This window comes from Bombina bombina, chromosome 1 (assembly GCF_027579735.1).
Source record: "Bombina bombina isolate aBomBom1 chromosome 1, aBomBom1.pri, whole genome shotgun sequence".
In the NCBI taxonomy this organism is placed as follows: domain Eukaryota; kingdom Metazoa; phylum Chordata; class Amphibia; order Anura; family Bombinatoridae; genus Bombina; species Bombina bombina.
The window spans coordinates 98056379-98069192 of record NC_069499.1 but is presented as its reverse complement, the minus strand read 5'-3'; the positions used below and the strand labels follow the sequence as shown (position 1 = coordinate 98069192).

Here is a 12814-nt window from a genome sequence, read left to right as displayed (position 1 = left end):
CTATCAGAGATATCAGAAATATGCCTGTCAGTTCCGGACCAAACAAGGTCTTACCCTTGTAAGAAAACACCAGAAGCTTGGAAAAATTCACTGACCCCGATATAGTCGCAAAGCCCCGCAGGCTAGCTCTCTAGATATCTTGGCTCCCTGCTTAAAAACTAGCATGGTAGCAACAGAAATAAAGGAATTTGTTAGTTCAAGAGCCTTAAATTAATTCAGAATCTCCTCCTTAAAGGAGTCCCTACCAATTGGAACAAATATGGCGTCGCACCAATAAGATGCCGCACTTGCCACAGTGGCAATATCAAATTTCCAAGTAAGCCTACATTTAATTGACAGGAAACGTCTTTTTAAGGACAGGAGACAGAGAAAAAACTCCAAGAGTAGCTCTCCTATTCCTGTGAGCACGATTTTCCCAATATCTATAAAATTCAGTAGAATCTTAGGGATTGACAACGACCAACGAATTGGAGTCGCTCCAAGGCAGCCAAAAACCTCCTTTAATCACACACGAAGGTGTTCAGGCTGAAATCTGAAGGATACAACTTCAGCAACAGATAAAGGAATTATACTGTCCACATCTGAGAACTTATCCTCAGAGGCTACTGACATATCCACCTCATCAGACCTACGAGGAAGGTAAACAGTGTAGCAGCAGGCGGTACAGAAACCGTATTTTCTGAATATCTAATATTCCTCCTTGTGATTTTCCCCCTGAAAAAAGGAAAAGCAGATAATGCTAAAGATACACAAAAGATAACTGAGCAGCAGATTCTGCAGCAAATAACTCCTCCAGGAGATAATGAGGAACTGCAGGGCACAGAAGGTGACGTAATAAAGGCTAGGGACGTGAAAGGAGAAAACTGTGGAATTACCTACACAGCATCATCCTGGGAGACATTGGGTTCAGAGGCAATGCGTTATCCCTATCTCAGGAGACTTAGCGAAATAAGCACATGCATAATTGTATATTTGTAAACAATATTAGTGTCTAAAAACCAAACAGAATTCTCTGCCAAAATTTTTATTTTTTTATATTTTAATATCTAAATATTATAATGAAAAATGAGACTGTCACTTTAAAAACCAGTAATTTAAAGTTAATTTAAGAAACGTTATAACAGTCACAGATTATGCAGAGATGATTGCTCTCCTGTAAACTGCTACTTGAAGAACAGCGTTTTTAAATGGAGAGCGCACTCATATCGTTTGGATAGAATATGATTTGCACATTAACATTGTGTTGCAATAAACAGAACCCTGATACAGCCCCCAAAAGGGACTAAACCCACCAGGAAGCTGAATCTAGAGAAAATTGAAATAAAGATTATACATTTAAAGAAGTACTGTCTCTTTAAATGTATCCATTTTGTCTCAAAGGGAAAAAACAGGACACACTAAGACTAACTAATAACGGAGCTAATATATTCTCCCTCTTCTCCCCCATATACACAAAGAGGTGTTAGAAAGATCAAGACGGCTGGCTACACAACAACAGCCGTAACAGATCTAAACAGCAAACTACATGCTGTATGTACACACAGAAGCGGTCGATGCCGCTCTGGAGAAGAAGAGGGAGGAGCTGACCAGGCTGTGAGAAGCTGCACCATTAAGCTAAAGTGAATGCATATTTTGTGGCTCGAATAAACTAAAGCCCAATAAGAAATTAACCCCTTACTATTCATGAAGGGAGTTAAATTACCGTCTCCTGTCACATGCCTAACGGTGCCTGCCTTCTGCTTTAACAATCCTCACTCAGGATTATTTGAGTCCCATCAATAAATTGCAGAGAGCCCATATTTTCAATGGCTCTAAAGTTCCAGCCTCCTAGCCCCAGAAGACAGTAGGCTATTTCCTGTATCTAGCCGTCTGGCAGGAGGACCGCTCACACAACATGGAAGGACGCCAACTCCTTACAGATGTCTGTGAAAAAAGAAAGACAGAGTAAACTTACTCAGGCTTTCTATACTAGGGCAGCAACATGTTAGGAAAACGCAGCAAGGCCCACCTTACAAGTTCCTAACTGCTTTAAAGCCACCACTGCCCTACTGAAGAGACTAATGTGGAGTATGTCTATACCCAATCTTGAGAGGAAAAGTCAGAGCAATCCTACTCTGGCTTTCAAAATAATAAAATCTTGATTGAAGTGAAATAACCCGACTCTGAAAACAGACAAGGCCACAGACCTAAGGATCTATCAAAACAAAGGCCCAACAAGTCTGACTTGGAGCCAGAAAGACCCCAGGGGGAACTAAACCCACCTTTCCACCTCCCGACCAGGAGAAGCCCCAAGAAAGGACTCCATCTCCATAGGGAGGAGAATATCCCCTAAAGAAAAGGGATGAGGCCAGAAAGGGCAATAACTGCCCTCAAGGCCCGAAGCCACCGGCTAATGGGAAGATAAATCCCCAACACAAATGTCCTAGAAAAGGACCTCCCTACAAGTAGCTTGCCAAGCAGAGGCACAGCCAATCCATTCGCCTACAGAGCAGGGAATCCACGTGTACACTGGCAAGCTGACCAGGGGAATGCAACCCTAAGACGCACCAGAAATTGGACACCAGCGCCAGCAGCTGGGTATGAACCAACAACCCTTGAGGCGCAAGCCACACAGCTAACCACTAGAAGACACGGGCTACTCTTCTGTAAAGAGTAATAAATACTCCGAAGACCTGGCCACCATGACCAGGTCAGGTAGATGGAGCAAGAACATAGCCCAAGTTCCCACTACCATGGAACACCCCGACCAGCCCTGAGATTCAAGATTCCAAAACAATCCAGACTGGGTCAGGAAAAAGGCCAAGCGCAGCCTCAGAAAGCAGATGTCTCAGGGAGAAAAACAGGTTTGGGCACCTAATAGTTCAGGCAAACCTTACCCTAGAACTAAACACCCCAACTGGCCAAAAAGCCAGACCTAAGGGAAATGGATGCATATCCAGAGAATCCGGATAGCGAGAAGAACTCGAAAGCCCCGACCAAAGGAAGGAACCACCCCTAACTAAAGTCCAACTCTCCAAGGAGCAAGGCTAGAAGTCGTATGAAAAAAGACTTCTCAAAGCCTCAGGACAACATAAGGGATCAACCATCACCCGGAACGCAGATCCCTAAAAGGAGATCTAACTCACCCCTAGACAATGGAAGAAGACCCAAAGGTCTCATAACTCAGTCAGACAGTACACGTCCAAGAGTAAGAGCTGCATCTAGATACACTATAAACAGCTTACACGCACACCCTTAAGGTTCCAAAAGCTGCAACTGGTTTCACACTGCAAACCTTCCGCATGCTAGACAGCTAACCATAAAAGCTGTTGGATCAAGCCCCAAAAGGACAAATCCAGAGGCCTAAAACTGAAGGCCAAACCACTCAAACTGCGGTAATGGGGCGCTAAGCCCTCCAACCCTCCCCCGCATGGAGGAGGAAGCTCTAGGTTCTGATGAAATCAGATGTCAGATAGAGTGATGCAGCGGAACACTCCCCTGCCCGGTCATCTATGACTGAAGGTTATAAGGACTGAAACAATCCTTCCCGCCTTACGAACCCACAGGTCCTCTCGAATGCTAGTTGAACATGAAAAACAATGATAACCTGAGCACTCTGCGCTTCTACCGAACCAGCCCAGCAGAAACAGCGCCACATGTCTGAACAGCCGCAAGACCGAACAAACCCGACAGGACCAGCCTGAACCAAAGGTCCTAACCGGCAAGCTGCATAAATTCTCCCTCATAGAGGAAACAAAAAGAAAACAGACATTTTTAACATAGGACTAACATGTCCAAAACAACTTCCGAATAAGTAATAAAGAGTATCAATCCCAGATGGTTCCCAAAGGAAACAAAAACAAATAAAAGACATCCCATCGGATACAAATAAAATATAAGGCAAACCGGAGGTTAACGCCCAAAAAGACACAGGCCTACCCGCAGGACAAGCCAAACTGAGCCCTATCTTTCAAAAACTGGGAAAGATCAAAATCAAATGACAATCAGGAGATTACCTCATCCCCACATGTCTAATGAGGTGCACCATTCGAATTAGCAGACTGAAAATCATGTCTGAGCAATACGCGTAGGCGCGCAATTCTGTAACGAAAGGCACAACACTCAGGGACAGTTACACCCGGGGGGAACTGTAGAGGCCCTCCCCAAGCCGGAAGACCCGGGACAATAGGGCATGAGCACATTCTCAAATAAACGTCTGGACTCTGCAGGCGAACAATCGCCAACATTATATGGAAGCAAAAACGTGCTGCAACCTCCAGGGGGAACAGGCCACCCTGCATGGAGAAATCATAAACTCGGTTACCCGCATGTGTAGAAGTATGCATTGGTAAGGAACTCGCCTCTCGGAGGACGGGACCCCCAGAGGCGGATGGCTCAGCAGTCCCTTGATTCCCTGAGCCCAAGGAACCAGGCGCTCTCATATGGCATACAGAACAAAACTGGTTGACATGTGTCAACAAGGCCAATCCGGACTCGTCACAGACACAGAATCTGAAATCAAAATAGTCTCAGTATCAGAATCCTCCTTAACTGAATCTGAAATTAGCACAGTCTCAGCATCAGAATCCTCCATAACTGGATAGAGGATACATAAATATGGACTAAGTTGTAAAAACAAAAACGGCACCTGACACCCCCAATGGCTGGGGCACTCACCACCTCCTATAACCAGACCCCTGCGGAGTAGAAAACTTCCTACACCACACGGTCGGGAATGCGGAAATGAAAAACGGAGCGTAACCACGCCGGAACACAAGGTGAACCGTACAGTCCAAAAAAAAGGCTGCGTCACTTCCAAAGGCCTCAAAGTTCCAAACCATGAGCCCATAAACATCACACATAAGCAGGTTGAATCACATAACAAACATGATTATAAACCCCCCTGTTCAATAACCCCCCTCAGGAGATATTAACCCTCAATTCCAAGATACTAAAAGAGACTCACTGAGACCCTTATGATAAGTTAGACCCGCAAGGTGGTAGCCTCTCGGGAAAACATTCACATTATAGTACATTGATGAATAAAGTAAAATGAAACAATCTTACCGGAATCTACGTCATGGAACAGGAACACAGCCTTTCAAGTGTGACGGATAGTAGCATCGCCTCCGCTATGGACTTGAGAGAAGTAAGCAGGCAGCGGAGCGAAGTTCGACAACGCTGATTGCTTGAGGAGCTGTTAACATGAGTCGGGATGGTTTCGCAGAAAGACTCTCCCTGCATCTCCGGACTCTAACTTTCATTCAAGCCCTCACTGAGAGACTGACAGGACTACTTAAAACTTCTGACCCATGCCGAAGAGTACTACCCTCCATAAGAGAAATTTTTAAAAAAAAATTCTGACACTTCTCTGCCAAACTCCTGGGATGAAAGGCAAAGAATGACTGGGGGATGAGGGGAGTGGGAGGAGTATTTAAGCCTTTGGCTGGGGTGTCTTTGCCTCCTCCTGGTGGCCAGGTTCTTAATTCCCAAAAGTAATGAATGCAGCTGTGGACTCTTTCCATTTAAGAAGAAAACAGGCATGCAATTATTTTCCAATTACAAATATTTACATAAACCATTTTGCGTGTGTTTCCTATGTATTGCATTGCTTGCGATTTCTCGCTTGATGCACAAGATTTCACAAAACTATAAACTTAAGGCGCCCACTGAAAAAAACTGTGGGATCATCAATTAATTTTGCTTTTACAATGAGGACTCTAATAGCTCCAATGGTTTATAGTGCAAAAGTAAATCATTAAAAAATGTTTTTTTTAAAAACTACCACAATGTATAACCCAAACCTTTTTTTGGGGGGGGGGGTGTTCATCAAAGAGCAACACATTTAAAGCGACAGTAAAGTCAAAATTAAACTTTCATGATTCAAATAGAGCATTCATTTTTAAATAGCTTTCCAATTTACTTCTATTATCTAATTTGCAGTCTTATCTTGATATCCAGTGTTAAAAAGCATACCTAGGTAGCCTCATAAGCAAGAATACACCACTGGGAGTTAATTGTTGATTGGTGACTGCACATACACTTGTCAGTGGCTCATGTGTTTGCCTAGCTCACAGTAGTGCATTGCTTTTCTTTCTAAAAAGGATACCAAGAGAATGAAGCTAAATCAATTATAGAAGTAAATTGGAAAATGTATGCTCTATCTGAATCATGAAAGAAAAATTTGGGGTTTGATGTCCCTTTAAGAAAGTTGCATATACAAGTTAAGGTTACACAGTTTGTCCCTCAGGTAATGAACAATAATTTCATTGGCTACAGCTGTAGCGCTGGCAACTGCTTGACAAGCACATGAGAGTTTTTATCTCGCTCTCCATAAGCTGTAAGTAGACTTTAACCTTCACTGTCCTGTGGTTTCTGGCAGTGAAATAATTACATACAATAAAGGACAGAAAAGAAATGACTGTAGTAGAGCACTTAAAGAGAAAAAATATTTAACCAGTATTAATTATTTTCTTAATTGTTAAGAGTTGTGCAAATACACAGCAGTCTGGGAATACACCCTTTAAAACCTTCTTGAGTATGTTAATCTTAAAGATACATTAACACATTTACTTTTTCTAAAACAGAGTATTTTAAAATATATTACAGTTTTTTTCTTTTATTTGAAAAGCAATGTTTTGTTGTTAAATACATTTCTGGTTACTTGTGGGTGTGTCACTATCTACCAATAGAGCTATGAAATTTCTGTTATTAACCAATGGGCTTCTATACCACAGGCTTTTTGAGCACAAACAACTGTTTCAAAATCTAGCATCTCTCTGGGGAAGTAGAACAAGCACCACATTTTAGAGGAGTTTTATATACAAAGCAGTTAGAAAAATAATACCTGTATGTTGTAATGTCTTTTTCTTTTATATTAAAATGAATATTTTTTCTGGCCATTTTGAAATGGCTGCCAAGCTCCGCCCACTGATGACTTCACGATCTGGGCTACAACTAGGCACTCTGCTGAACAGCATTGACAGTCTGTTGAATCCAATTACTGAGTTTTTTGTACCTAGTGAAGCCTTTAAAGGGACAGTCAAGTCCAAAAAAAACTTTTATGTTTCAAATAGGTCATGTAATTTTAAACAACTTTCCAATTTACTTTTATCACCAATTTTGCTTTGGTATTCTTAGTTGAAAGCTAAACCTAGGAGGTTCATATGCTATTTTCTTAGACCTTGAAGGCCGCCTCTAATCTTAATGCATTTTAAAAGTTTTTCACCACTAGAGGGCATTAGTTCACGTGTTTCATATAGATAACATTGAGCTCATGCACGTGAATTTACCATGGAGACAGCTCTGATTGGCTAAAATGCAAGTCTGTCAAAAGAACTGAAATAAGGGGGCAGTCTGCTGAGGTTTAGATACAAGGAAATTACAGAGGTAAAACGTGTATAATTATAACTGTGCTGGTTATGCAAAACTGGGGAATGGGTAATTAAGGGATTGTCTATCTTTTAAAACAACAAAAATTCTGGTGTTGACTGTCCCTTTAATGCAGCTCAGATCGTGATGTCATAAATGGGCGGAGCTTGGAAGCCATTTGTAGATGAGAAAACTTTTTTCTTCAGATTTCCTGCTTCTAGCGAGCTAAAATAACTCAGCTTATATTTACATAAGCATAAGTATGATTTTATTATTAAGTATTTATCTTTCATGACCTCTAACCAGGCAAACACACACACAATTATATGTTAATAAAGCCATTAATTAGTATGAAGTTAAGTATTCAATTTGCTTTTAAACAGTCAATTGATTAGCTAATTATTTTCCGTCTTCGGAGCGCAACAGCTTGTCTCAGGGTCAGTTAAAAACTGTAGTCCCCATTCAGCTTCATCGGGGAAAAATAAACAAATATTTTTTTTTACTTAAAGGGACATGAAACCCACATTTATTTCTTTCATGCTTTAGAAAGAGCGTGCAATTTTAAACAACTTTCCAATTTACTTCTATTATCTAATTTGCTTCATTCACTTAATATTCTTTGTTGAAACGCATATCCAGATAGGCTTAATAAATGATGATTGGTGGCTGCACACAGATGCCTCGTGTGATTGGCTCAGCCATGTGCATTGCTATTTATTCAACAAATGATAGATAAAGAATGAAGCAAATTAGATAGTAGAAGTAAATTGTTATGTTTAAAACTGTATTATCTATCTGAATCATGAAAGAAATTGTTTGTGTTTCATGTCCCTTTAAGTAAACATTTTATATGGGATTTGATTTTGAGATTTATGTCCCTTTAAGGCTCACTGAGTTTTGAGAGCTAAAAGACTGTTGTCAATAGCTTAAAGTGATACTGAACCCAAATTTTTTCTTAAATGATTTAGATAAAGCCTGCAATTTTAAGCAACTTTCTAATTTACTCCTATTATCAAATTTTGTTCGTTCTCTTGCTATCTTTATTTGAAAAAGAAGGAATCTAACGCTAAGGAGCCAGCAAATTTTTGGTTCAGAACCATGGACAGCACTTGTTTATTGGTGTTGTCCAATTGGCAAGGACAACCCAGTTTGTTCACCAAAAATGGTCCGGCATCTAAACTTACATTCTTGCTTTTCAAATAAACATACCAAGAGAATGAAGAAAATTTGATAATAGGAGTAAATTAAAAAGTTGCCTAAAATTGCATGCTCTCTCTGAATCATGAAAGAAAAAAATCTGGGTTCAGTGTCCCTTTAAATACAAAAACGGGCAGAATTCCCTGTACGCTGTGAGACGCTTCTCATAAAAAGTAATGTCGTTTTCTAGAAAGCGGCATCTTTGTGGGCAGAGCTCTCATCCATCCTGCACTATAAGGAAGGGTACCTGCTTGACATCTTTGTCACAATATTCTTACTGTCACAATCTGTTCCCTGTATATGGTCTGTCCCTGAACTGTCCTGACTTTTCCCTCAGTCTCCCAGTCCTGGATACTGGAAATGTTTGGAGATCTGCAATAATCCTGGCACTATTGTCACATAACTGAAACCACCTCTAAAACTTGCATATAGATATTAATGAGCAAGTCTTGCAGGGGTAGAAGTAGTTTTACTGACCAACCGACTAAAATTGAAGACAATATTAAGATAAAATTTGCTAATATTAAATGTTTTCAATGTCTGTTGCTCAAATTATCATTTAATCAATTAATGCTAAATTATGCAATGAATTTGTGCTTTAGATAGCTTAAAGGGACACTGAACCCAAATTTTTTCTTTTGTGATTCAGATAGAGCATGCAATTTTAAGCAACTTTCTAATTTACTCCTATTATCAATTTTTCTTTGTTCTCTTGCTATCTTTATTTGAAAAAGAAGGCATCTAGGCTTTTTTTTTTTGGTTCAGTACTCTGGATAGAACTTTTTTTATTGGTGGATGAATGTATCCACCAATCAGCAAGAACCCAGGTTGTTCACCAAAAATGGGCCGGCATCTAACTTACATTCTTGCATTTCAAATAAAGATACCAAGAAAATGAAGAAAAATTAATAATAGGAGTAAATTAGAAAGTTGCTTAAAATTTCATGTTCTATCTGAATCACGAAAGAAAAAAATGTGGGTTCAGTGTCCCTTTAAGTGACATTTACAAATAACAGAGAATGTTGTAATATCGCATTAAAATGCACCACACAGCTACTTCCTAATCCCACCCGGCTGGCAAAAATTTCTATGGAGACCACTGAGAAGGTTTATTGAATATGCTGAGAGCTGTGTAAAAATACTTGCCCAATGGAAACCCCTTGTCTAAGCTTCTCACTTGCAATGTCTGTGGCTTTATGTGAGTCTCTCTATTTACATAGTTCTTCTGCCCTCTGCAGATGCACCTGTGTACATTTTGTGTCTTATTCTTTATAAAGTTAGTAACTAATTACATTAGCAGGTGCCGCTATCTCCACGGTAATTACCCACTAGCTACAGGGTAATAGGCACTGCCCTGTGTCTGAATGCCATTATCAAACACAGTGATTAACAGGATAAACCTGACATTTAGTTGGGTACATCATTTACAGATTCCTTTATCAGATACCACCCTGTAATTTCTATAGCACTAATCACACAATTACAGCTTCCTAAAAAGTGAATCATGTCTGGAATGAATAAAAGTGCAAAAAAAAAGGAATATATATATATCTTGTCAGGGTTAAATTTCAATAGTAAAACATATAGACTGCACTCACTGGATTTGTGAAAAAATAATAGATTTATGTTGTTGTATCATAAATCAATTTGTTATATCATAGTGACGTTTCGGGATCCACAGACCCCTTCTTCTTGTTTGGTCTGAGGAAGGGGTCTGTGGATCCCGAAACGTCACTATGATATAACAAAATAAATAAATATGATATAACAAAATAAATCATGGTGCGGACATATAGCGAATCATGTCCGCCGCACATCGATAAATGCAGACAGCGTATTGCACCATACCGCCCCCTGCAGATTCGGAACTGAAGCGAACTGAAGCGAAATGGGTCCGAAGCAGCATTTGCTGCTTCATAAATGGACTCCCATATGTTTTACTATATATATATATATATATACTGTATATACACATATACATATATACACATATACATATATACACATATACATATATACACATATACATATATACACATATACATATATACACATATACATATATACACATATACATATATGTATATGCGCTTTTCATTCTTCTTCTTATCCTAATTTGTAATGCGCCTTTTGTAGCTCTATATGATAGGGTACAATAAATAAAGACAAGACAGGGAAGGCAAACAAATAAATATATCAAAATAAATATATATACAATTTAGAGAATAATGGAGTGTTTATTTGTAAGTTGTAGAGGGGTTACAAGAATAGATCAAATAAGTTGAATTTCATGTTTGTTTTTTTACAAATATTATTTATTTTTTAGATCTGACACTGCACTTACTACACTGTGCTAAGTAATTTAAATAATAAAAAAAAAAATAACCAGATTAGAATGTAAACAACTCACTCACAAACTCAGTCAAATTCATATTTTTCAAAACTCATGAAAAGTTGGTTTCATTTTCCAAGAATAATTCAACTCAGCTCAGTTTGACTGAGTTCAGCTGACTTTTTACAGCTAAAAAGTCTTGTGGAAAGTCAGCTTTTACAGGATATACCCCTGTATGTATAATTCAACTCAGCTCAGTTTGACTGAGTTCAGCTGACTTTTTACAGCCAAAAAGTCATGTGGAAAGTCAGTTTTTACCACTATTCCCTGAATTGAGATAGCTGCATAATTACCTGATGCCGGTAGTTGTACCATCCATTTGACCCTGCAACCAGCACAACCCAGTGCTTTCCCTTGTCTTCTGGATCATCAATGGGAAAAGCTCTAGTCGCCAGAAGCAAACTGGACAACACAGCCGCTGCTAGAATCATCTTGCTCCTGATGGTTGAGACAAAAAAGAGGAAACATTAACAATACAATAGAGTGTAATTACAATTACATATATGCAGCTATGTATGGAACAATAAAGCTATATTTGCACACTACTGTGTTACACTTGAATACTTGAATACGATGTTTCAAATATACACAGTTTTTCTGCAAAACGTGATTTGAAACTATATAATTTGCTTGATTCTCAAGTGCAGCATGCAAAACTGGGAGCTAGTTGAGGATTGGTGGGTGCACATGTATGCTTTTTGTCATGTGTTCACCTAGCTCCCAGTGGTTCATTGCAGTTCCTTCAACAAAGGATACCAAAAGAAATAAGCAAATTTGATAACAGAAGTAAATTGGAAAACAGTTTAAAATGGTGTGCTCTACCTGAATCATGAAAGAAACAAATTTGGGTTTTGTATTCCTTTAAAGCAGGGGAATCAAGCTTATTGTATCTGGGGTCCACATACAAAGTGTTCTTCTTCCATGGGGGCCCCTTGAATAGAATGAGTGCTCTAGAAATGGATACTAGAAACTGGAAGTGACATTTACCCATGTAGTAGTGCATGATGGGAGTTGTTGCCATCAATAGACATACATAATGTATATTTATCTTGTGAGTGCTAAGTAAAGTGATCATTCTGGAACCGAATAAAATGTGACATTTATCCAAGCAGTGCATAATGGGAGTCTACACTGGACAATGCATGCATGTCTTTATATGTATCCTGTGAGTGCCTGTATAGAACATCCACTTGTTACACCTCTTAGAACTAGGACTGCACGATTAATTGCAGATGCGGTTTTAAACCGCGATTAATCGCCGCGGTTTTAAAACCGCAAGAGTATGCGGTTTTTAGCCTAGTCCCCTTTGACATCACCTATGACGTATAGGAGGGCCGCCGACTTGCCATGCTCGCCTTGAGCCGGCTTAACAGGGAGCATTGTGGCTGATGTAGGTTACAGGGAGGGGGGTGCGCTGGGACTTATGTGGGTTGGGGGCTGATGGTGGTTACAGGTGGTGTTTATGATGTTAAAGGGGGTGCTTATTGGGGGGTTACAGTGGGAGCTGATGGGACTTATGTAGGTTACACAGGGGGTGCTATTGGGGGTTACAGTTGGAGCTGATGGGGCTTATGTAGGTTACAGAGGGGGCTTATGAGGGTTACAGGGGGTGCTGGGTTACAGTGGGAGCTGATGGGGCTTATGGGGGTTACAGGGGGTGCTGACGTGAAAATCGCAATCGCAATTTTCCTCCCCCCATATCGCCCAGCCCTACTTAGAAGAACCCTAAAAAAATGATGGGGCCAAATTAATAAATAATAAACAAGGGAGGGCTATATTAAATTATCTTGAGGGTCACATTTGGTCCTGGGCCAGTACTTTGAGACCACAGCTTTGATGGGGCAGTACACATTATTACATACTGCAGTATATTTC

At 39.8% G+C, this 12814-nt stretch overlaps 1 protein-coding gene across 1 annotated transcript in view; it reads right to left on the bottom strand.

Annotated features, from left to right (window-relative positions):
* The window catches only part of LGMN (legumain), a 139887-nt gene that overhangs the window by 112309 nt on the left and 14764 nt on the right, over nucleotides 1-12814 (bottom strand). Inside the window, exon 2 of the mRNA XM_053697541.1 lies at nucleotides 11233-11377. Within this exon, the coding sequence (XP_053553516.1) occupies nucleotides 11233-11370 (138 nt within the window). The 5' untranslated portion in view covers nucleotides 11371-11377. The remainder of the gene's footprint in view (nucleotides 1-11232; nucleotides 11378-12814) is intronic.